This window comes from Coenobita brevimanus, chromosome 65 (assembly GCF_032717465.1).
Source record: "Coenobita brevimanus isolate Jiangsu-jjx chromosome 65, ASM3271746v2, whole genome shotgun sequence".
NCBI classification, from domain to species: domain Eukaryota; kingdom Metazoa; phylum Arthropoda; class Malacostraca; order Decapoda; family Coenobitidae; genus Coenobita; species Coenobita brevimanus.
Window position 1 is genome coordinate 54,688,979 of NC_137018.1, and position 26,637 is coordinate 54,715,615.

The window sequence follows — 26,637 nt, forward strand, 5'->3', positions numbered from 1 at the left end:
GTGTGACTGAACTCCATTTGTGAGACACTGAGCTCCATTAATGTGACTATGGTTCAATTATGTGATTTTAGCTTCATCTATGTAATGCTTCTTTTACACTTATCACCTGGGTACAGTATTCCTTCCAGTGGTAGCAGAGTGAATTAAATAGTATCCTGGTGGTAGCATAATGAATTAATTAACATTCAGTAATGACCTGATGAACTACTTAGCATCCATGTCATCATCATCGTAATTATCCTGCCTTTTGTCCATTTGTGAGTTGGTGAACTAATCAGTATCCAATAGTGGCCTGGTGAACATGTTAGCATCCAACTGTGAACTAGCAAATTAATTAGCGTCCATTGGTGAGCTGATCCTTCTCCTGTACATGGTTCATCTCAAGGTCCTGGGGTGCGCAGTGACTGGGGCAGCAGCTACAATGATACAATGCACGTATGACAGTTTTACGGTATGCAAACACCGCGAAGATGGCTACAGATTCCACCAACACATACCGCCACAAGCTGAAAAAAAAATCATCAATATCATTACTATCCTGGCCTTTCTTTCCCACCTATGGATGGGGTAAATAAAAACAAGAACACTCAACTGACCAGTTGAAATGATTCCATGTTTTCTCTACAGAACTTCCCATACTGAGGTTTGCCATGGCACAGATAATGTTTTCTATGGACTGTAAGCTAAGTCATCTGCCAAAACCAGCTAATTATCTCCTCACAGTTACTGCAAAATATAATATATAAACTAATACAGAACATATATCATCCCAACCTAAATTCCATTAATAAATGAGGTGGGTGGGATACAGACATAAGAGTACTGACATGAAACTCCATAAAATATCAGCAGGGGAAAAAAAAATAAAAAGCAGAAAAAAAAAGTTTAAAATGAAGCATCATACTCACTCTACCACCTTGACGTCAAATATGTCGTCAGGCACATCAGTAATGGTGTGCACAATCATGATAAGGAACAACTTCCACCCCTGCTTCAGGCTGTTGGAAGAGACAGTGCTTAGATATTACTTCATATTAACCCCTTCATGCTAATGATGTGCCTTCCATTATATTCTTACTACCTCCAGATAAGTTCATTTGGTTTTAGTGAGACATTTAAAGTGAAAGGATTTGATAAACCTTCAATATACATCTCTCTACCTTAATTACAGATCCTTCCTCAGCAGAACAAATTACCTGGTGATAAAAAAAAATAAAAATAAAGTCAGGGGATTCAATGGACTAATGCATGAAACATAGCCTTAGTTGGTCATTTGTTTGTGACATATTGAGGGCTAATGAAGACTTATTTGAAAAAAAAAAAAAAGCCTATCATTTTTGTCACCCAGACCTCTTTTCCCACCAAAGAATGGAGTAAGGTCAATCAGTTATTCAATTTCATCACTGTGACCATTTTTCCTGCTAATACAGATGGGATGTGGTAAGGTCTAGAAAAAAAAGAAAAGAAAAAACACAAAAGTGGGAGAAATATCAACAGTACATCTGGTGAAAAGAGCCACACAATCATTCACACATCATTCAGGGTCATATAATCCTGACTCCATTTCAAAAGGTTTAACCATATGCATCACTCTCATCTTCAACGTCGAGACCAACTGGCTAGCCCCGGGCTCCTACGCTCCTCATGGGGCAATGTAGGATTGGATGATGAATGGATGGATTAGTGGTAGGTGGGGACACTCACCATCCATTCACTCGATGTAGTGCTGCTGCTCTTGAGTGACTGCCCTTTCCTCTCTTCCTTCCTTCCATCCTCTTCTGTCTTTCTTTCCTTCATTCTTTCCTCTTCCTTATGCCTAACAGGCGACTCTTCACTCTCTATTCTGTCTTTTTTTCCGTCATTCTTTCCTCTTCCTTCTGCCTATGGGTGACTACACTGAGTGACATGCCAAATGGTTTCCTGTACACCAGGAAACCATTTACTACACTGGGTGGTAACCATATAACCAAATTATGGTGCCTGGTGGTTAAGTGGGCAATTAAGGCGTCCCAATCGGATTCAGCTGGTGCAGGTTTACATCCAAGGGATGGTTGGGGTTTATTGTCCATTGAATGCCACTCAGGAATGAGTGAGGCTGGTCACTCTCATCTTAAATGTCAGGATCAACTTGTCTAGCCCCAGGCTTCTATGCTCCTCATGGGGCAACACAGGATTAGATGATGATGATGATGATGATGATGATGATGACGATGATGATGATCTATCTATCTATCTATTGCCAGATGCCTAAATCCCACAAGGGGTGGCCACAAACAAATCGCCTTCATGTCGCCCTGTCCCCCGCCATTTCACTGCCCTGCTCCCAGCTCACACCCCCCTCCCTCATACACCTCTCCACTCCATCCCTCCATCTCATCCTTGGCCTCCCTCTCCCCCTCTACCACACTCACATACACTCTCCTCATCAGTCTCTCACTCTCCATATGGCCAAACCACTTCAATGTGTTTCTCCTAACGCTTCCTATCACATCCACATCCACACCACAACACTCTTTCACATCCTCATTTGTCAGTCTGTCTCTCCATGTGACTCCACATGCTCCTCTCAAATAACTCATTTCCACTGCTCTCAATTTTGACTTGTGTTCCTCCAACAAGGTCCAAGCTTCGCTTCCATACGTTAGAGCTGGTATTACAATACTGTCATGTAGTAACATTTTCACTTCCAAGCTCACTTCCCTGTTTCTTATCACTGCTCTCAAGGAACCAACAACCTTTCATCCTTGTTGTACCCTTTCAAGCACTTCACCCTCCAAGCTTCCATCCTTACTCATCACACTACCCAAGTGCTTAAATGCACTCACATTCCCCATTTCCTCATGTACATGCACTGACTTCACTTCTCTTGAAGACCACAACTTTACTCTTCCCTACATTCACCTTTAGATTCCATTTCCTACACATTCTCCCAAATTCATCCACCAAGCCTTGCTGCTCCCTTTCGTATTCACTTAACAACACAGTATCATCTGCAAACAACAGTACAGGGAGTTTCCAAACACTGCCCCCTCTCATTAGGGCCACTCCAACATCCACTGCCCTACCTTGTATCTCTTTTTTATTACCCCATCCATATACAGACTGAACAACCATGGATACATGACACATCTTTGTTTCAACATAACCTTCAAACAAAAAAATTCACTCAGTTCACTATCCACACGCACTGCAGCCTTAGCCCCTCATACATACTCTTCACAGCATTCAACAACTTCCCATCTACTCCATATATTAATACTTTCCACAATCCTTGTCTATTCACCCTGTCATATGCTCTCTCCAAATCCATACAACTTCTTTCCCTTCTCTAGAAACTTTTACACTAAGGATCTAAGAATGATGAAGAAGATGATACATATTTTGGTGCTTTCTCACACTTTAAATAAATCCTTCAGATACATGTCATTTCACCAACTGTCATGTGTAAAAAAAAAAGGTGCTCCCCAGTGCATAATTCATTTACCCAACACGTCTTCTATCAATTACATACCCTCACCGACTTCCATACATATCTTGTTTTTTTCACATTCATTTACTTTATTTTCTTGGCCTATCATGCCTCTTCGCACCTTCACACTCACTCACAGATATCTTTTTCACCACCATATCTACATCCATTCTCTCCATGTGATCACATCATCTAGACATACTCTTTTCTGCTCTGTTATCAGCAGAGTTCCTTATCCCAACTTACAATTAACATTATTTCTTATTTTGTCCACTTGATGCACTCTGCACACATTCCTCAATACAGTAATCCCATTTCCACTGCTTATTCCTTGATTTTTTTTTCTTCTCTCACTTTCATGCCAAACCAAAGTCTCACACTATGTTAATGATGAAACATTTTCATGCAATCCTGAATGTACAGTACTTGCCAGACCCATTTTAGCCCCTCTACAATAAATAAATAAATAAATAAATGTAGCACTCAATCCCATAATATCCATTAAATAGGAAAAAAGAAAAAAAAATGCCATCACCTGAGTGTTGCCTCACACCGGGGAAGTCCGTTTCCAAATTTAGGGTACTTGCAGATGTGAGATGCTGCAAGTGAGAGGAAGACGAGGTCCAACAGCATCAGTCCCCATGCCACTAACAGCAGCAGCATGTTCATGTCCGCTGGGGGTGGTGCACAGAGGGTAAGAAGTGGGAAAACATAACAAATAACAATCAATGATATTCAGTGAGGTTTGTTACAAAATTTGTTGTTGCACTTTACTCTTATGGTAGTACCTTCTCAGGGCTGATGGTAGCCAACCACCTGCTACTTAACAGATCACCAGGCATCAACTTACTACTGACCTTGTAGACATAGAGCACAGGCTACATGAGGGATGAGTCAATAAACCTCAGTCATTCCTCAGACTAAAACCTATTATGGGCCATATCCAGCTGGGGCACCTTAACCCACTACATCAGGCATCAACTTACTCTTGAGTTTGCAGACTTCTGGCACAGGCTCCATGAGTGATGAGTCGCGTTCCTTCCCAGTGACGTAGGGCATGACCAATACTACAGTGGTCAACACTGCACCCACCACCCACGTGTAAACAGAGTACAGTAAGAAACGCTTACGAGACCCCACGTCCTGACGGCATCTGGGGAGGGCAGTACATATCTCTTAGTAATGGGCATGGTGACAATCACAATTAGAATTAATTATTATTTACTTAAGACAGAACTAGATTTAATTACTGCATGTTCTACTTAAACAGAACGTACTGCACATTCAGGAATATATTTTACAACACTTGTCTCACAATTAGTGAAAGAGTTCAGGACAAATGTGGAAGTGTGCATAGAAAAGTTTGGAAGGAATGAGAGAGTGTTTGTGATCAGTGATATGAATGGTAAAGTAGGGAATGTGAAGATGGATGGAACAATTGATGAGTGGGGTGTGCCTGCTGAGATAGATGAGAATGGCAGTGCGTTAGTGGACACTTGTGCCGGGAGGGGATTGGTGATAGCCAATACCCTCTTCAGGCACAAAATGATCCACAGGTATACATGGCGAATGATGAGATGGGTGGGTGGTGAACTGAATGAAAGGAAGGCAATGATTGATTATGTGTGTGTGGATGAAAGGATGCGAAGATGTGTAATGGATGCAAGAGCTTATAGAGGTTGGGGGAGTGGACTTTCTGACCACCACTTGGTGGTGGCCAGAATCAAGATCCAAGTAACATGGAGAAATAGAAGAAGAGACGGACGGGAAGGAGGAGTAGTTGCAAGGAGAGTGGAAAGGTTACAAGAGGATGAGAAAAAGGCAGAATATACGAGAGAAGTGGAGGAACTATTGGGTAAATATGAATTGGAGCAGACGGGGGATGTGGAAGGTGTGTGCAGGATATTCACAGATGAAATATGTGCAGCATGTGATGTGGTGTGTGAGGTGAAGAGAAGACAGAGGGGGGTGCAAGGAACTGCGTGGTGGAATAAAGAGGTGAGACAGGCTGTGGCACAAAAGAAGAAAGCATACAATGAATGGATGAGAAATAGGGGCGTGGAAGAAGTTGAGAGGTGAAAAGAGAGTTATATGTAGAAAGGAAGAGAGAGGCGAAAAGATTAGTAAGAGAGAGTAAGAAGAGAGTGGATGAGGAATTTGGAAGGAATTTGAGTGTAAAGTGGAGGGACTGTAAGAAAATGTTCTGAAAAGAGGTGAAGAGAGTAAGACAGGGTGGCAGTGAAGTTAGCAGGGGAGTGAATGATAAAAATGGTAGCTTACTAGTGGTGAAGGGAGAAAAAGTGAGCAAATGGAGAGAACACTTCAAGGAATTGTTGAAAATAGAGGATGGAAGTAATGCGAGTATAAGTGGCTGGGGAATGGCTGGGAGAAGGAGGGAGGTGAGAAGACAGGAAGAAATCAGTAGGCTAGAAGTTGTGGAAGCAATGAAGAAAGTCAAATTGGGGAAAGCCCCAGGAACTGATGGAGTGTGTGATGAAATGCTGAAGCATGGGGGAAAGATAGTAGTAGAATGGACATGGAAGATGTGCAGATTGGCATGGGAGGAAGGTAGAGTCCCGGAGGATTGGAAGTCAGGTATAATTATTCCCTTGTACAAAGGAAAAGGGGAAAAAGAAGTGTGTGGTAATCACAGGGGCATTTGTCTTCCTTGTGTAATAGGAAAAGTGTATGGTAGGATACTTATTGACAGAGTTAGGGAAAGAACAGAGGAATTAGTTGGAGAAGAACAGGGAGGCTTTAGGAAGGGAAGAGGTTGTGTAGATCAGATATTCATTCTTAGATCTATTGTGGAAAAGTTTCTACAGAAGGGCAAGAAGTTGTATGCAGCTTTCATGGATTTGGAGAAAGCATATGACAGGGTGGATAGACAAGGATTGTGGAATGAATTAAGAATATTTGGAGTAGATGGGAAGTTGTTGAATGCTGTGAAGAGTATGGATGATGGTGCTAAGGCTGCAGTGTGTGTGGATGGTGAACTGAGTGAATTTTTCACTTTGAAGATTGGGTTGAAGCTGGGATGTGTCATGTCTCCATGGTTGTTCAATCTGTACATGGATGGGGTAATAAAAGGGGTACAAGGTAGGGTAGTGGATGTTGGAGTGGCCCTAGTGAGTAAGGGTAGTGTTTGGAAACTCCCTGTACTGTTGTTTGCAGATGATACTGTGTTGTTGAGTGAAGACGAAGGGGAGCTGCAAGGCTTGGTGGATGAGTTTGGGAGAGTGTGTAAGAAACGGAATCTATAGGTGAATGTAGGGAAGAGTAAAGTGATGGTCTTTGAGAGAGGTGAAGTCAGTGAATGTACAGTGAGGTTGGATGGTGAGGAATTGGAAAATGTGAGTACGTTTAAGTACTTGGGGAGTGTGATGAGTAAGGATGGAAGTTTGGAGGGTGAAGTGCTTGAAAGGGTACAACAAGGAAGAAAGGTTGCTGGTTCTTGAAAGCAGTGATAAGGAACAGGGAAGTGAGCATGGAAGTGAAAAAGTTACTACATGACAGTATTGTGATACCAACTCTAACGTATGGAAGCGAAGTTTGGACGTTGTTGGAAGGACACAAGTCAAGAGTGAGAGCAGTGGAAATGAGTTATTCAAGAGGAGACTGTGGAGTCACATGGAGAGACAGACTGACAATTGAGGATATAAAGGAGCGCTGTGGTGTGGATGTGGATGTGATAGGAAGTGTTAGGAGGAACACACTGAGGTGGTTTGGCCATGTGGAGAGGATGGAGGGTGAGAGACTGATGAGGAGAGTGTATGTGAGTGAGGTGGAGGGGGGGAGAGGGAGGGGGAGGCCAAGGATGAGATGGAGGGATGGTGTGGAGAGGTATATGAGAGAGGGGGGTGTGAGTTGGGAGCAGGGCAGTGAAATGGAGGGGGGCAGGGCAATGTGGAGGCAATTTGTTTGTGGGCACCACATACAGGATTGAAGCGTCTGGCAATAGAGAGATTATTTTACCTGTTTTTCATCCTGCCACAATGACACAAAATAATCATGGTATGTGTACGAGTACACAGCACACTTTATCTGCAACATAATAAATAGATGCTTCTTAGAAAGAAATTTTGTGCAGTCTGAGAAACGTGCTTTACTTAGGCCCCTAATCAAGAAACCTGGCCTTGATGTCGAGAGCATGACAAATTATCATCCTGTCTCTCTTATCCAAGATTACTGAGAGTGCCATACTTCATCCATATGTTAAAGTTGGCACTAACACTCCTTCATGTAAGCCTTGTGCAGCTGCAACACTCAAGCCTATGATTCTTATCAAGGCCTTCATTGCACCAGCTACCTTTCTTGCTTGTGTCACTCTACTCTCCACTTCCTCTGCACATTTTCCTCTCTTTTCTATCACTGTACCTAGGTATTTGAACTCTCACTAATTCCAGTCTCTCTCCCTTCACTGCAACATCACACTGGGAGCCACCTTCTCTCCCACAAACAATCACTTTACTCTCTTCTACATTTACTCTCAAGGCATGATGCTAACAGACATCAACAAAACTCTGCAATAGTCTACCAAGCTCTTGTCCAGTATTTGCAAGTAGCACTGCATCATCTGCATACAACAAATTTGAGATATTCCATCCATCACCATTCATTATCAATGCCATCCCTCTCTCCATTACTTGTGTTTTTACTTCTCTCATCACTCCAACCATATACTGTATATACTGAACAACCATGGGGACACCACGTAACATTGTCGCAAGCCTACACTGATCGTGAATCATTCACTAAGATGCCCATTTACCCTTACATGTGCCTCATTACCATCATAAAAACTCTTGATGACAGGTAGCAGCTTACCATCTACACCATACAAGCAAAAACCCTCCACAATCCTTCACTGTCTACTTTGTTGCATGCTTTTTTCAGATCCATAAATGCCATAACATCTTACTGTCCTTCTCACACGCCTTCTCCATTATGTGTCTCACTGCAAATAATTATTTGATTCACACATCCCCTGCCACTCCTAAAGCCACCCTGTTCATCACTCACTAGGACTTGTGATAGCTCTCTTACATTCTCTATAATAATTCTTCCATATACCTTCCTTACAACATTTAACAGACTTTTGCCATGATAATTCTTACACAATAATCTAATCAGCAGGACTTAATTATCAAAACTTTCAATAACATTATACATTTATGTATATTGCTATATATGTCAATAATATTCTGTATATACATATTAAATATGCATACAAGATTATGTAGCACTAATTCATGAATTTCAAAACATTAACAAGCTAAACATCCTCCCTTTCTACAGAATCTTTAAACTAATCCTAAACCAAAGTACAAAATGATACTGTACACTTACTTAAGAGTTCTCCAGACATCAAAGCAGATGACGTTGAACCACAGCATCACACCGCAGAAGAAGAAATATTTCACAGCCCCTAGGTGACGGGGGAAAAAAAAAAAAAAAAAGCATTGAATACAAACCAAATAAATGATGCCACACATCCTCTTAGGGATCCCCATAATAAGGTTGGCTATGGTTTCTATGGACTGCAACCTTAGAGAAATAAAAAATAAAAAACAAGTGCAACCAGTCAATTACTTTCCAACAGTTGCTGCAAGCTGTTGGGGGAAAAAAAAAAAAAAATTCATGTGTAATAATATTTGACACTGTGAGTGTGGATGGTGAACTGAGTGAATTTTTCCTTTAGAAGGTTGGGTTGAAACAGGGATGTGTCATGTCTCCACAGTTGTTCAATCTGTACATGGATGGGGTAATAAAAGAGATACAAGGTAGGCCAGTGGATGTTGGAGTGACCCTAGTGAGAGAGGGTAGTGTTTGGAAACTCCCTGTGCTGTTGTTTGCAGATGATACTGTGTTGTTGAGTGAAGACAAAGGGGGAGCTGCAAGGCTTGGTGGATGAGTTTGGGAGACTGTGTAAGAAACGGAACCTAAAGGTGAATGTAGGGAAGAGTAAAGTGATGGTCTTTGAGAGAGGTGAAGTCAGTGAATGTACAGTGAGGTAGGACAGTGAGGAAATGGAAAATGTGAGTACGTTTAAGTACTTGGGGAGTGTGATGAGTAAGGATGGAAGTTTGGAGAGTGAAGTGCTTGAAAGGGTACAACAAGGAAGAAAGGTTGCCAGTTCCTTGAAAGCAGTGATAAGGAACAGGGAAGTGAGCATGGAAGTGAAAAAGTTACTACATGACAGTACTGTGATACCAACTCTAATGTATGGAAGTAAAGCATGGACGTTGTTGGAAGGACAAAGTCAAGAGTGAGAGCAGTGGAAATGAGTTATTTAAGAGGAGCCTGTGGAGTCACATGGAGAGACAGGCTGACGAATGAGGATATAAAGGAGCGTTGTGGTGTGGATATGATAGGAAGCATTAGGAGAAACACACTGAGGTGGTTTGGCCATGTGGAGAGGATGGAGGGTGAGAGACTGACAAGGAGAGTGTGTGAAGTGGAGGGGGGAAGAGGGAGGGGGAGGCTGAGGATGAGATGGAGGGATGGAGTGGAGAGGTATATGAGAGAGGGGGGTGTGAGTTGGGAGCAGGGCAGTGAAATGGTGGGGAACAGGGCGACGTGGAGGCGATTTGTTTGTGGCCACCCCGTAAGGGATTAAGGCGTCTGGCAACAGATAGATAGATAGATTGTGAGTCTCTGCCTGGACTCTGGTTCTATGGACTGCAAGCTAAAAAAAAAAAAAAAAAAAAAAAAAAAAAAAAAGTGCAACCAGTGAACTACTTCCCATCAGTTGCTTGAAACTGTTGGAAAAAAGAAAAAAAAAAAAAAAAAAAAAAATCTCATATGTGTAATAATATTTGTGACACTGTGAGTCTCTGCCTGGACTCGGACTCTACTTACTTGTGGCTGATATGCTTCCTGCCAAAAATGTTTTCCAATGTGAATAATTTTGTGTAATTATGACAACCATATATATTTTCTCTTTCTACACCTACTGAGAATATCTGAATCACTGATCTTTAATCTTATCACTCTCTTTGCCTTGGCCACTGTGGATTACACTGCATTAATTTATATTATATAGGTAAATACAACAATATGGCATAAGGCATGATATTTAATATTTACAGTATTTTTAGCTTTGAATTAAATGAAAATTGATACTGTGGAAAACAATGCCAACCACAACTTTAGTCAGTTTGTTTTTACTGACAGTACTGGACCACTCTCATAACTTGATCATTATGTTGCGGTTGCATGAAATTCACTTAGCTTTAGTTGTAAGGTAGGAAAGAATCTCTTTGGTCACTAGTCAATCAAACCCCCAATCTGATGACATCCTGCCATTAACTGAACTGAAAAGGGTGAAGGATTTTTGTCATATCTGAGTAAACTGATTACAGACGCCTAATTACTACGCTACGAACACCTTTATGCATAAGAGTGAGTACACCACTTACCAAGAGAAACACAGGAGACGAAACTAATGTCTAGGGTGAGGACGGAGCCAGGCAGAAGGCAAATGTTGTACAGCAGCAGTGAGATCAGGAAGCAGATCATGTACTGACCCTGGAAAGTCAATAGTCAAGGGATATATGTTAACAGTTATACAATATTACAGCTGCTCCCCCACCTGGGAACTTAACTGGTCCTGGGAACTGGTTTGTAACTAAAAAATTTTTAAGTCAAAATTCACAAATACCTGACACCAAAAAATATAAATCACAGATGAACATCATGAACATAGGCAGAAAATGAAATACTGTCCTGTAGATCCTTAGTACATCAAACCTAGACATAATGGATTTTGGATTAGCTATCGAATGCCTCTGAGCCCACCAAACTTCCGTAGGCTATACTGAACTCAGGTGATGAATGTGGAGCTTCACATGTGTTTCCTACCCTTTTTATGCCAATCTGGCCTGAAACTGCCCTCTCTCCATCGTGACTACTGCGTTGTAATAAATGATTACAGTAACTGTACGAGTCATGAACAAGTGATATGACAAAGATGTGAATTAAGCTGCCAAAGGGCAAAATTAGTGTAAAATGAGTACAGGTTCATTTACAAAGCTAGAATGATACTGTATTCATTTATTTTCAATCATGTGTTTGAATTCCCACTTGGGGGGTGACCCTCGTATTTACCAAACTTTTGGCTTTATTGAACCAAGTTTCTCCCCAATTAGTTCGATGAAGAGACAGTCTACTGTACCACTGGCATCCTAATTCCCTCAAGGAAAAATGGTTATTATTACCACTCCAATTAAATCTTAGTAATTTATACAGTACACCATTCTGATGATGTCACTGAGAACACAAGTCAATAAATGCTTATTAAAAAGTTCATATTTCTAGTATCAAAAGTTCATAACTCAATGATGTAAGTAGGGGAGCAGCTATATGCAGATTTTCCTACTGCATACTGTTATGTTTCCTTTAGTCCTTTTATTATAAAATAATGTAAAGCAATCTTTAGCCATGATTTTCAGGACACATCTGATCCTAATGCTGCAAGGGGAGGGTGATAATACACTGTCATCTTTAGCCCAAAGAGTCCAAGCGACATTATATTTAACTCGAGAAATGTCTCTCACACTGAAAGTGTTTATTAAGGATATACCTAACCTCTCCAGCTCAAAAATTCTATCCAAAGCAAATTGTCTGGAGATAGAAATAATATGAAAATGACTTCCCTGGACTCAATGGATTAAACGTACAGTAAATTCAAATTGCAATGCATGTACATGATGCTGTATAGTGCTGAACATCATGAAACCTTAACTATCTAAAGTTTCCTAAGACCATGAATTCTACACTTAGCAGGTTTACATAATGTATTCAAAACCAAGAGAGGGTAGTACAGCATAACAATATTTAAAAATAACTATCTTCAAACAGTTACAATATTACAAAAAAAAAAAAAAGATCCAATACTGTAGCTAATTACTGGAGCATGGATGAAAAGTGAGAGATCAATAGTACAGAAAGTAGTCAGTAAAGAGTAACTGCATGGAGCAATTAATATACTTAAATTACATATGGTAACAAAAGTGGATGACAATGAATATCTGACCTGGAAGCAGTGGAGGCCCCTTGTGAAGAAGAATCTGAGGAGTGTAAGGACAAGGAAGAGGCAAGATAGACTGGTTGACAGACGGACAGACAGATGGAAGTACCAACCTGAAGGCAACGTAAATCTCTGACAAAGAAGAATGCAAGGAGTGTGAGGACTAGGAAGAGATGAGCAAGGGCCACTCCCGTCCAGTATAGACTTGGCTCCTCATCCTGCTTCTCAATGCACACGTAGACCTTTGTCCGATGTACCTCACACTCTTCAGGGTCAGCTGCATCATACACCTGGAAAAGAACAGAGTGGTCCATATATCATGCAATTTGTTTATGTGTTGCAGGAACAGCTCAGTCACCATTACCAGTGTCTACCCAACATAATTTCCTTCTTCCTATAACACTCTTCATACTTTCTAGTTTCTGCTTTATTCATTATCATCATTATTATATCAACATCATCCCAAACTATATTTTCCATCTAAGGATAATGTGAGGTAAGGCCCAGAAAACAAGGAGTGACAAATACACAGGAAGGGGAGAACTAATCAAGAGCATGCTCCGGGAAATGGCCTATGCAATCATTCACTCACCTGTCACATCCCTAAAAACTTGACTTCACCTCACAGACATGGCCAATTCACAAGACAAACAAGTTCCCATAACAGCTAACTTTATCAATAACTTTTTTGTTTTCTACATTTTTTACTTGTAACTTGCACTCTAATATGATTATGAAGTGCTTGGCAGCTTCATGATCCAGGGTAAAAGTATAGAAAAGGAATCCTATAGCTACACAATTTTCATAGGAGGGTCTACATTAGTGGGCTTTAATTACCAAGAGAGTGCATTAACACCTCCAACACCATAGTAATCATCCAATACACCATACTTTATGGAACCTATGGGAAGTTTATGTATGAAAGAAGTCTGCACAGTAATAATTTACTTCAGTCTACCTATCAGTCATGCAATAATTTACCATCCCATTAGGAACACAGGATCCAGGACAAGGCTACTTAACTCAGGTCTTTCACACAAAAGTGATCATTTGCTTTCTCCAGGTGGTATTATGTGAGCAATAAACTCCTAATGCCCCTTGAATGATGTCTATAATGAATCATGTCCAACTGGAGTACCTTAACTCACCAAACTGTCCTGTGTCCATCTGGTTATATAATTACCATCAATCATAGTAAATTGTCTCGTGGGCTACAAGAGACCATTTACCTTGTTGTTCAGTGTAGAGTCACCAAAATGTAGCACTACATCAAGTGAGTGGATGATTGGTGCCTCCACTTACCTTAGTAACACAAAATTTTGATGATGGTATTGGATCAAGGTGGATGGCTGAGGGCAAGAATGCCTTTCCTTTACTGAAGAAAACCTCCTTCTGGTACAATGGCACAGGTTCACTTAGCTTGCACCTGGAACAGAATGCTAAATTAATTTTCTATCTATCTATCTGCCTATCAGTCTGTTGTTAAATATTTTCTTTTACCACAGAACTTCATATAATTTATATAAATTACAAATAAATCTACATTTTGCATGTCTCCAAACTTTTTTTGTGTTTCTCATGACTTTTCTTAACTCAGGGTTGTTTTTCAAGTGTTTATTAATCATAGAGAGAGGGAAGGATAGAAATCAAGAGTGACAGCACTGAAAATGAGTTACCTGCACAGTGAATAATTATGAAGTTAAACTGTGGGACAGACATACAAATATGGAAGTAAAGGAGTGTTGTGGTACTGATGTGGATGTGACTGAAAGCATTTAAACAAACACTCTGAGATGGTTTGGCAAAAGAGGATTTATCGCTTTTTATGGTTACAAATCAACACAGATCAGATTATCCGTACTTTGGGAATCCCCTGTAGACAAACTGAGCATTGGGCTCTCCGGTGAGGATGGGGCGGGGTGTCCACCCAGGTGGGGGGTGGGAGCAGTTGCGTATGTGGTAGATGAGTGATGTGGGACAGCACAAGGGCATCTCGGGGCCATTAGGATTGTCTGGAATTGGAATTAGTGTTTAAGCAAACATATACTGAGCACTAAACACCTTCAATCCAGTCGTATTATTAATTTTGCTATCTTAGCCACCACAAAAATTTATTTGAAAAGACCTTTTGGGTGCAGCAGTTAATGAAGACTGTATCTAACCCCTCTGGCTCAAAAATTCTCTCCTATGCTGAATAATATTACATAAAGGTGGCAAGAATAAAACATAAAAGATGTTACCGTAATCAAGGGGTTAATGCAGTAGTATGGTTTACTTGAATTTATGTTTACAGTAAGTAATAACAATTCCCAGTAATAACTTATTATATTATTGACAGTAACAGGAATATTAATGCAACAGCAAAATGAACAATGTGAATGTTCAGGTATCCTTGATTTGCTGTTGCTAGTAAGCTACATGTAAATACTGTCATGTATACTGGGATGATACTTTAATGTTAATGTTGGAATGTTCAATCTGCACACCACATCTATTAAATACTGTACTCACCACATACAGTACATTACTAACTATATCTGTAAACTACAACACATGCTGCAGAACTGCTGAGCATGAAGACATACTATACAGTACTGTGGGAAAAAAAAAAAAAAAAAAAAGTGACCACATAGAACTACTGTACTGCTTGGTACACCAAAAAACACAGGAAAATCATGGAAATATACAGTAAACTTGCTACCACTATACATTTATTGTACTACAAAGGCTGTAGAGAATGTGTGCCATTCTAAACACTGCAATGACAGTTAAAAGCTTCTACAATAAACATTCTCACCTCTGGTCACAAAAATGCTGCTGTCCAAAAAGATGACAATGAAAGTAACTCACCAGCATACAATATACAGGTAGGGAGGGAGGTGTCTCCATGCATGAAATGTACTGTACTATCATAATCAAAAGTGCATCAACACTTCCTTGATGGCTATGGCGATGGAAGGTATTATTTATTTCATTTTTTTACATCACAGCAATATGAAACAAAATAAAATAGTATGAGATGGAAGTACTGTATACTCTCTGATATTTCGGGAGGAATTTAAAAATATGGAATGCAGGACACAGTGCTGGCAGGGAACTGTTCATGCACTTTAACTTGTAAAGAAGGCCAAAACGTAAAGGTTATGAACCAACACTTCTACAGTACAATACAATACTTGCTACAGCCTCTATGAATAACATTTGGAACAGCTTCCTCAAATACACATGTAGGCTATACCATATATCAGAAAGAACAAGTCAAAGAAATGCAGAACAAATTCCATGACAATGGTATGGTTCGCTAATTCACACACACAATGCATATATCACACAGAAGAAAACTGACTGATACAGCCAATGTTAATACAAGTTCAGAAATGTTTGTTCTATATGCATAAGGAATGTAGTACAGTATTCTGGTTCATATAGTAAAAGCAAATGCACAGAGATGCAAATCTGTTTTGTACTGGATACAGTAGGTACAAACAGCAGTGTGCCATGTTCAAATTCAATAAAAACTGTAAAACTGAATTTATGCACAAAATTATGAAGCAGCATATCAGAAACCTCTATAAAAACAAGATAACCATACAGGGAATCACAGTACACTCTTCTTACCCATGCTATAACTGACTTTTATTGCCTCAAGTTGTATTCTGTTTAAAATAACAAACTATTATACAGTAGTTTAAAATACAATTCATACAGGTTAACTATGCTGCACATGGATGAGATATATTACTGTATTATTGTGGGGAACAACTACTACCCACCTGAATATTTCTGGTCTAATAATGAATACACATCCCCCTCTTGTTGTGGCTCCAGACTCATCTGAAAATGTGAACCCTGTGGACTGTAAGATGAGGCTGCCCTCCTCCAGTCCACCATCCTCATGGTGGGGGGACAGGGATGGAGCTGAGGTACATCCATATAACTAAGAAACTCTACTGCTTTGCTCTATTGTTGTCACAGAGAAAGGAGCCCCTCTCCCCTCTTAAATCTGGGCAGTGGAGGAGCCTGGTTTGTATCTGTGCCACTGTGCGAAGGTGTTCCTCTCCAGCACCAGATTTCCCCTCTAACATGGGTAAATAAGAGTCTACTGCAAACATAGGTCACTGAACCAAAGGGTAGGCATACCAACAGGGCGAGCAGCAGCAACAGATGTGACTAAGGCAGCAACAGAACTGGGGTGCTGAGCTACTCCTGACACAGAAATACTAGCATGCAGTCTCACCTACGGCAGCTGAGGCCACCACCACCGGTTCCACCACGTGACTCTCTGCTTGTAGTGCTGGCTGGTATGAGTCCTCACCTTCATATAAAAAGCTTTCATCACCATAGCTGTAATCGTAGTTGTAGATGTCGTCGTAGTCGCTCGCAATCGCAGAGGCCACAGACGCTAGCTGACCCACCACTGCACACACCCACCACAACGCCTTGTGCTGGAACAACATTGTGCTGCTGCTGTGGGTGTTGGGTGGGTGTCAAGTGGTGCCAGCACCTGAACACAACCTCCGGGGCACTCAGGCTACTCCTCGCTTTCTGACATCACTGATCATCAGACTGCCAGATATGCATATAATCTGAGGAGAAATATGAAGTGCTTACTTTATGACACAGTGTAAGACTGTACAATGTACTGCAATGCACCAACATCATTTATGATCACTGAAGGAATACACATGCTGAAAAATTATCACAAATAATTGTTTAGTGTTGGAGTGAAAAGAATTGAATATGGTACATTTTTACTGCTTATGCCTCTGGTCACCTAACAGCTACTTGGTGATGGAAAACTTAAGCGACAATAACGTATGTAATAATTTTCATTCTGACTACCAAGCATGAATGATCCTTTTTCAGCTTTTGTATTCTTACAGTGGCAACAAAAACTGATAGTTTTCATTACAAGCATTGGATAAGATGAATGTTTATCATTATTTGGAACCAAAACTGTAAAAATACACCCAAGAACTTTCTGCTGAAGTATCCACAGCCTGTGAATGAATAGTAGTGGTATTAACTTCCATTAAGCAACAATGCTGAATGACTAGTGACATAAAATCTAGTGATAGTCATTCCAGAAACTTATTTATTTTTCTATTTATTTCACAAAATTTTGGCATTATTCTGAAATTTATGGCAAATATTTCCTGTCTATTTGCAGCCTTTATTTTATTTTACTGAATGACAAACCAGACATTTTTAGCAGAAAATTAGTGATATCTGTGAAAATGGATTTGGCAATTCTGTGCACAAAGGTTTTAGTCATACTGCATTACGTCCACTTTAACTTTGCGTAAATTTGCAATTTCTCCAATTTGAATGAAGTGCTGGGAAAAAAAAAAAAAGGCAATATAATGGTAGTTAAAAAACAAAAAAAAAAATGCTATAGAAAGGATGCTGAGCCCTATCATCATCTAAAAATGTAAAATCTGTGCTTAGTTAAGGTAGATGAACTATAAGCTAGATGCGTTTGTTATAAAATGAAGAAGCCATGCGATCAGATGATAACTAGAGCCCCTTATCTTAGTACTGATAATGTTACAGTAAATGGTGCTCAGAGACGCTAAGCTACATAGCTTCACAAGTGTAATACAACTGATTCCTTCACTAACCCCTCAAACATGAGGCTCTTTCCAAGTCAAATAAAACTGTACCAGTAGGTGAGGCACACACCATCCACTCACTCAATGTAATGTTACTTTCAGGTGACCCTACATTGAGTAACAAGCCAAATGGTTTTCAGAAGCCTAGGAAACCCTGTAATATGTTGGGTGACCTCTGTATAACCAAATGATGACCAGTGGTTTAGTGAGTTCAGAAATTCCAATAGGATGGGGTCCATAAGAATTTACATCCAAGGGTTGGGAGATTTACTGCACACATACTGCCATTCAGCGATGAGTGAGGATGTTCACCCTCGCCTTAAACAAAAGGAGTGAGCAGATCAATGGAAAATTATCTCACAGAAGGCAAACAAGACTAAATCAAAGGGATATCGAACTAGAGATTATGCTACCTCCAATTTCATTCAGCTCTTGTAGTGAAGAGGCCAACAAATGCTAAAAAAGACATCCCACGTTCTTCACTTTAAAATGTCATGGAAAAAATAAAATCATTGTGGACTGGCTGACCTACATTCTCAAGTAAAAAGCATCTGCTATATTGCTCTTGGGTAATAAAAAAAAAAAAAAAATGTAATTTAGTGAGAGAGAGAGAGAGAGAGAGAGAGAGAGAGAGAGAGTGTGTGTGTGTGTGTGTGTGTGTGTAACGTGAGAAGGAAAAGGGAGAGTGAGAGAGGGAAGTTGTTTTAAGAGATAAAGAAAGTAAAACGAGAGGAAAGTTGCGTAACAGCAATAAGAGAGAGAGAGAGAGAGAGAGAGAGAGAGAGAGAGAGAGAGAGAGAGAGAGAGAGAGAGAGAGAAGGACAAAAGGGAAGAGAGAAGAGGGAAGAGAGAAGAGGAACGGAGAGAAGAGGAACGGAGAGAAGAGGAACGGAGAGAAGAGGAACGAAGATGTGAGGAGGGGGGAGGGAGGGGAGAAAGTATATACAGAAAATAAAACAGATAAGGGAAGGGGAAAAAAAGAAAAGAAAAAATAGAGAGGAGAGAAGAAAAGAGAAGAGAAGGGAAGAGAGGAGACGAAATAAGATATGAGAACAAAAAACTTGGAACTATGAATAAGCTGGTTTCCCCATTGTTACCGCGTCACGTGCAAAAGGTCAACGCAAGACTGACCAAGGTACCGTAGTTAAAGGGTGTGACCTCTACAGGGGGTGGGGTTAGGGGGGTCACTGGCCCCTCTGAATTGGTGGGACTGGAGGCTGGGAATGAATTAAAGACTGGTGAGTGATTACAATGGAGAAAGAAATAATTAAGGAATGAAATGAACTGGGAAGGATGAATGGAAGGAATGATCGGGCGGGGGGTGACAAGACGCAGGGAGGGAAATATACGAGTATAAACATACAAAAATACCGGTATTGTACACAAGAAGGCAAAGAGAAGGAAAAGTAAGAAGGAAAAAAGGAGAGAAGGAAGGATCGAAGGACGTGGAAGGAATATATAAATAAATGAATGAAAGAAGGGTGTACGGTAACCTGTAGGGGTGAGTTGGGGTGTGGCAGCGTAAGGACCGACTAATATACCTGTATTGGCATGGGCTTACGATTGTGTTTAACCTGAAAGATTCGTAAGCTCTTTCAACTCAGATGATGGTCAGTTATGATCAGAATGAAACGCTGATTTGACTAGTAACCGAGGAGACTCATTTCTACCTCATAACTAAGGTTCACTGAATTCCATGGAAAGCATGGATATATAAACAACTCCAATGACATACTTTTCTTGTTATCACCAAAACGCTTAACCTACTCCAGCTTTACGGAGGCTTTTCAAACCGGAGGAATTATATAGGCCTACAGCCTTCATGAAAACCTTAACTACTACTGGTCTGTCCTAGGCTGAAGAAATAGTCTGGTGGTAGAAAGGATAAATATGAGAGAGAGAGAGAGAGAGAGAGAGAGAGAGAGAGAGAGAGAGAGAGAGAGAGAGAGAGAGAGGATGAACAAGATAGGTGTAACGTGAGAAAGGTGGAGGAGGGTGAAAGAGGTGAGGGGGAGGGAGGGAAGGGACATGGTTGTGAGAAGGGATGAATGATCACAGAGAGAGAGAGAGAGAGAGAGAGAGAGAGAGAGAGAGAGAGAGAAAGGACAGAGGGATGGTGGGAAACAGGGAAGGGGATGGAGGGGGAAGACAGAATGAGTGAAAAGGAGGAAATGGTATAGAAGGCAGGTAGAGAATGTGGGAAAGAAGGAAGGAGATAGGAAGGGAGGGAGGGAGATAAGGAGGTGGAAAGGAAGAGAAAGAGACAAATACCTAAGACAGAGGGGATACAGGGAGAAAGAAGTAAAAGAGCGGGGGAGGGGGAGAAGTGACATAAAGAGGAAGCAAGGAAACTAGGAATGAGAGAAAGTAAGAAAAGAGGAGGACGAAAGAGAAGAGAAACTGATTAGAGAAAATGAGAGGTTGAATCTGTGCAATGGGAGACACAGAAAGGTAATAAAATTGAGATGGTATGGTGGTGGTGACATACATGAAGTACTGGTGTGCGGCAGAGATGATGATGGTGGTGGTGGTGGTGGTGGTGGTGGTGACAAACATGGATAGCTGTGTGCGGCAGGGAGGGTAGAGGAGGTGTACTGAGTTGAAACGAAACTGTTTATTGACTAAAATATTCCAGTCAAAAGGAAGACAAGTTCATTTCTTTTTCACCCTGTTTGTGTCGGCCCCTAGGGAGGGATTCTCACGACTTCAGGTTGAAGTTGCATAGGTCTACAGGTTCTTCTTAACTACTGTTTTTGGTATACTATAATGCATTTCCTTAAAAATGAACAAAAACTGGGATAAAAAAGGTACAAGCATCAAGGAACAGAGATAGCTGTGCGGTGGGAGCGGAGAGAAGACAGAACCCCAAGGGAGGATGAGAAGGATCTGGCAGTGACCTACTACCCAACCAACCTCCCCCAGGTCTCCCAAAGGACTCCCACTCCTCTCACCTTGCAGTTGCACAGCTTCCCCCACTTGACTAGTGGTAGTGATGAGAAGCAGAGGTACTGGTGGTGGTGGTGGTGGTGGTCGTGGATGAAGTAGTGGTAACAGGGATAACAGTGATGTTGGCAGTATTGGTAGCAGCGACAAAAAAGGTAGTGGTCGCAAGGATATTGGTGGTCGTGGTAGTATGGTAGTGGCAGTATGTGGTTGGGATAGTGGTAGTCGTAGTTGTAGTTCAGCATGGTAGTGATATTAGCCCGGATGGAGGTGGTGGTAGCGGTGGCAGGGGTACAGATGGTGGCTAAAGCTGACAGAGGTGAGCACAAATAAATACCTGATCCCCTGTCCTAGTTCTCTCCTAAACCAGTAAGCTATTAGAAACTAGTACAGAGGGTCGTATTCTAACTGACTTTCGAGACTGCGTAACACCTCGTTGCCGATTTATTCTGCATATCACAATTCAATGCCCTATTGTTTCGTTGGTTTCTGATGCAAATCATATGCCGGTAATAAAACGGCAAATGTTGCTAAAAAGAGAAGGCTGAGGTGTACTATGCAACTTACATCGCTAAGGAAGAGGTGCTACGAAGCCTCCTATGCCGCCTTGAAAACGGCCTCTCAGACAGAAGCTAACACAAACAAACAAACAGCCTACCAGATCCCATGCTCCAGTTTTCAGAACCCAGTAGGCTATTTATGATCACTGTTGTTATTTCAACTTCGCAATACCCTCACTGGTGGCTAAGATGCGCGCACGCAAGCACGCACGCACGCACACACACACACACACACACACACACACGGGTAGCTACATCTGTTACTCCGTACACAAGTGGCAGTAAGTAGGAAGACTATCCTATTTATTTACCCCTCTCTCTCTCTCTCTCTCTCTGGAGGGGTGACGACCATCAGCCATACTCGATGGAATTAGCTTAGATATGCACGACGAGGAGGGCGACTATGACTAAAATTTACCAGAATGTGGTGCAAGTTTTGGCGTATCAGATAGAGCCAGGATTTCAGGGGTTTGAATGATTTGTGAATGGAACCATGGCCCACTGGATTGGGCAAACAAACTTAGGCTAAATGGACGTTGCTTCTCCTCACCCTGCCCTAGGGTGGGAAAGGAGGTCCAGATGATGACGGTGAGGGTGATGATGATGATGATCATCATCATCATTATTATTACCATCATGATGATGCTAATAACTACCTGTTTTACTATTTAACTACTATTTGGAAGGGGATGGAGAGGGCGATGGAAGTGTGGAGGAGAAGTGTGGGGGAGGACCGTAAGAGTGGAAAGAGGGAAGGGATGGGAGGGAGGGAGGAAGGTACGAGTGGAAAGGGGAGGGAAAGGAAGTAAAGAAATGAGAAGTCAGAGACGGGGAAAAGGGGGCATTAGGGAAGTGAATGGATGTAAAAGAGGAAGGAGGGGGGACGGGAAAATTGGAAGTGGGAGGGGGAGGAGAACGGAAGTGAAAGAGAGGAGGGAGGGAGAAGGAAAGAAGAGGGTGAAGGGAAGAGATGTGAAAGGATCAGAAGACACGTATGCAGTGCGCGCGCGCACGCACGCACGCACACACACACACACACACACACACACACACACACACACACACACACACACACACACACACACATCATTTGACATTCACCTCAGGGAAGAGAATGCTCGCTTATCGTGCGACTTGTGTGAAGGCATGAGAGAAAACAGGACAGATTATTGTTTTTCTTATCTACAACCACATCTGCCTTGAAAAATATACACACAAAAATACTCCTGCTGCTACTACTAACACTGCTACTACTACAACCACCACCACCATTTCTACGCCAGCAGCAATCATCCAGCTTTCCTCGTAATCTCAAAACAAAAACATTGCCTTTCCCCCAGCAGTCTCGCAGCAAAAACATCCTTTATCAGTCAAATCAAACATCGAGGCATCCTAGCGCCACCCCTGCTCCGATTACGCAGAGTCAACAAATTTCGTAACTCAGCTTCCCTTGCGTCACCCCCCAACTCTGTCCCGACCCTTTCAAGCACATTCCCACTATCCCGATGTGCAGTGAGCGAAAGCAGACGTCAAGCACCGAGGGCCAAATTTACAAATACACTTATAATCGACTCCCTGTCATAACCGTGACTTGCCCTCTCAGACGATGAAAGGAGAGAGCAGCAGTCTTTCCCATGTTTCTTCTACAAAAATTTTTCTTGCTTACGGGAGGAAAATTCTCGTTGGTTTAGGCATTCATTTTCTTGGGAAGGACAAAGAAAGGAGAGTGCAAAATCTTCCTTTGCATCTTGTACTTCCTGCAAAAACAAATCTAAGTTATGATACGCAATGGAATGTAAATTTGGTATGTTTAAGAATCCCACCCCAAATGTATGGGGCCAACTGTAGCCATCTTGGATCAACATACACTCATTTAACCGATATTAGACTGTATAATAAACTAATAATAACACTGTCCTGCCAAAATTATCCAAACCCTTTCTCTGCCAGCCCAAATATACTAAAACACTCACATACACCTCACGAGTCTTAAAAGCGCAGTGCTTTAAGATCAAAATGTCGGAGATGGCTACTCTGGCACCCTGAGTGACATCTCCCTCCTCAGACAAAGCGCCATGTCAAGCAGTGTACATACAGGACCAATATAAGCCATCTTAGATCACCATACGCTTATTTTACTCTTACGCTGTACGGTCAACTATTAATATTATGACGCTGAATGGTCAACTATTAATAACCCTATGCTATCGATATCATTCAAACCGTTTCTCTCCTAGCCCAAATCTACCAAAACACATTCATATACGCATGACAAGCCTCCTAAATATGCCGTGCTTGTGGTCCAAAATGTTGGAGGTGGCCACTTGGACGTCGCTTGGCTGCCTCAAATGATAAGCGTTCGTATTTATCCAAGATCTAAACCAATGTACATGAGGATAAACAGATGTCAATAGCAGTTCACACATATACGATATACACATGTTTTGTATAGTCGTATTATTTTTTTTTTCACTTTACTATTCACTCTGCTTTGCTGTGGTGCGTGTGGGAACGGTATGAGTGAATATGTTAATTTTTTTTTTTAATATAGTTTGCATTTCCGTATTATTCCTTCTAGTTTGGCAGTGAAGTGTATGGCAGCTGTAGGAGTGAATATATAAGTATGAGCAATCTTAGTATTACTTAAGCACCGCAACCCCCTTTTCTTACTATTTTACTTCTATTTATATGGCGCAAAAATATTATCCTGTGTGTTGTTTACGCTTTGTTGGTATTAAAATGATAAAGACGGCATAACAGACAACAGTGAGGTGTCATCTATCTATCTATAGTCAAACGCCTTAATCCCGTAAGAGGTGGCCACAAATAAATCGTCTTCATGTCGTCCTGTCCCCTGGCATTTTGCTGCCCTCCCCCAACTCTACACCCCCTCCCTCACACATATCTCTACTCCATCCCTCCATCTCATCCATGGTCGCCCCCTCCCTCTCCTTCCCTACACCTCAGTATCATACACTCCTCGTTAGTTTCTTCCTCTCCAACCTCCCCACATGACCAAACCACCTGTTTAGTTCTCCTAACGCTTTCTACCACATCCATTTCCACGTACCACAAGCTCCTTCACTTCCTCATTTGTCAGTCTCGCTCTCCATGTAACTCCACATGTCCCTCTCAACTCATTTCTCAGGATAAATCGCTAAGGAAAAGGTGCTGAGGAAGCTGTTTAGCCAACGAGAATACGACTCCCTCAAGAAAGTTTGTAAACATGATGCCGTCCCCCTCCCGTGACGCAAGCGAGGCTGTTCAGCACCAAGCCACTTGAAAGGACTAAGCTGAAACCTGTTTGAAGTAGGCGTTTGGCTGAAATGATATTGACCTATTTCATTTATTTACTTAGTCATGGTTTTGTATTATTAGAAAAAGCGTTTGGATTACTACTTTTTTTTTTTTCAGGGGTTTACTGTTAGCCTACTAGAAAACTGGAAAGCCATTTTTCTACAAGGCTTATAATCAAACGAATTGACTGGAAAGCAAAAACAGAGGACTGATAATTTGCATTTTTTCACATCGCTGAGCTAATGTCTGGGATTACTTAGAAAGATTGATTTTTTTTTTTTCTATTAGACGAAATGGCTGGAATGTAAAACACATGAACTGACCTTTCTATCTTTTTCACGGACAGACCGAAAGTTTAGGTCTGGGTGCATTTTTCTGGGGGAGGGCGTCATAATTAGTATTCTAGTTGGTCAGAGTGTTTTAATCGACCCTTTTATAATTATTAATGCAATTAGGCTCCTACTTTTTAAAAAACGGGAAACGGATGAAATAACGGAAAACTGAGAAAACAAAATGAACCAACCTTGACATACGGAAAGGAATGTGAGGGAAGTGAAGGAAAGAGAGAGAGAGAGAGAGAGAGAGAGAGAGAGAGAGAGAGAGAGAGAGAGAGAGAGAGAGAGAGAATCTCGACACTAGACGGGGTGGCGCAATATCCAAACATGCTTGTCACTTGACCCCATCAACTATTTTTTTCTTTTTTTATACTTGCTACTAACACACGTTCTCTCTCTCTCTCTCTCTCTCTCTCTCTCTCTCTCTCTCTCTCAGCACCAGACGAGCTGGCGCAATACCACAACATGACTGTCACACAACCCCATCAACTACATATAGGCCTATGTATGTATATATAAATATCTTTCACTCGGCACTCCAACAATTTACAAACACACACCACATATAATCTAGTCATGTCAAAAAATAACATAGTTACTACCACTCTGGCACTACTAAACTCGGGTCCAGAGACGAGCTAGAGCAATACTCGAACATGTGTGTCATTATAAGGTCAAAGGTCATTCAACGAGGTGAAACAATACGCACCAACTGCAGAAAAAGTTGCGCTTAAACCATCCTTACTGTAATTTTCCCTTTGAAAAACCAAAGATGCAGGAGAGAGAGACGCCTTCACATGGTGGCATTGATGCAACCGGGCGGCTCCACTGCTCGGTTATATAAACGTCCCTCAGCTCCCTCCCTGTCTCCGGAGAGGAGGAGGATGGACTGCGGGAGAAAACAAGCTCAGCCTTCAGTCCACCGGGCCCACGTCTTCACTAAATGTTTGCTTTCCAGTTTGCCGACAGGTTTTGTGTTTCAGACAGTATCACATGCCGGTACTTCGTCATGATCAACAAGCATCCCCGCACCCTCACACACACACACACACACACACACACACACACACACACACACACACACACACACACACACACAGGTTAAATGCGCTAAAAATATGCTTTACTCTGTTCTTATCCCTTACCAGCAAGACAGTACGATACCTACACCACTTTGATTCATTTCTATATTTAAGAGTAGCTACGTTAGGCATATTATTTACGCCATACAAATGAGAGTATCGTATTTTTTTGTTTTATTTTCATTTTTTATTTATTTTCTTTCTTGTAGAGTATATTGTGGGGATTTTTATATCACTGTTTTTCTTCTATAATGTGTGTGGGTGTATGTATGTATGTGTGTGTGTGTGTGTGTGTGTGTGTGTGTGTG

At 41.3% G+C, this 26,637-nt stretch overlaps 1 protein-coding gene across 1 annotated transcript; it reads right to left on the bottom strand.

The window, feature by feature from the left end:
• Nucleotides 1–334: 334 nt before the first annotated feature.
• On the bottom strand, nucleotides 335–16,957 carry LOC145405050 (uncharacterized). The gene is made up of 10 exons (XM_080276549.1): nucleotides 16,738–16,957; nucleotides 14,362–14,512; nucleotides 13,803–13,926; nucleotides 12,614–12,790; nucleotides 10,891–10,999; nucleotides 8,819–8,897; nucleotides 4,456–4,622; nucleotides 4,005–4,143; nucleotides 909–998; nucleotides 335–506 (listed from the first exon to the last, which is right to left on the bottom strand). Exons 1-10 carry the CDS (start codon nucleotides 16,955–16,957, stop codon nucleotides 335–337), a joined length of 1,428 nt encoding a protein of 475 aa, XP_080132675.1.
• Between the last annotated feature and the right edge of the window lie 9,680 nt (nucleotides 16,958–26,637).

Coding starts and splice junctions, on each gene's coding strand:
- LOC145405050 (XM_080276549.1), bottom strand. CDS start 16,957: ATGTTGTTCCAGCACAAGGCGTTGTGGTGGGTGTGTGCAGTGGTGGGT. Junction 4,623..8,818: donor GATGTCTGGAGAACTCTTAA/GTAAGTGTACAG, acceptor TGCCCTCCCCAG/ATGCCGTCAGGACGTGGGGT. Junction 507..908: donor TTTGACGTCAAGGTGGTAGA/GTGAGTATGATG, acceptor TTTTTTTTTCAG/CTTGTGGCGGTATGTGTTGG.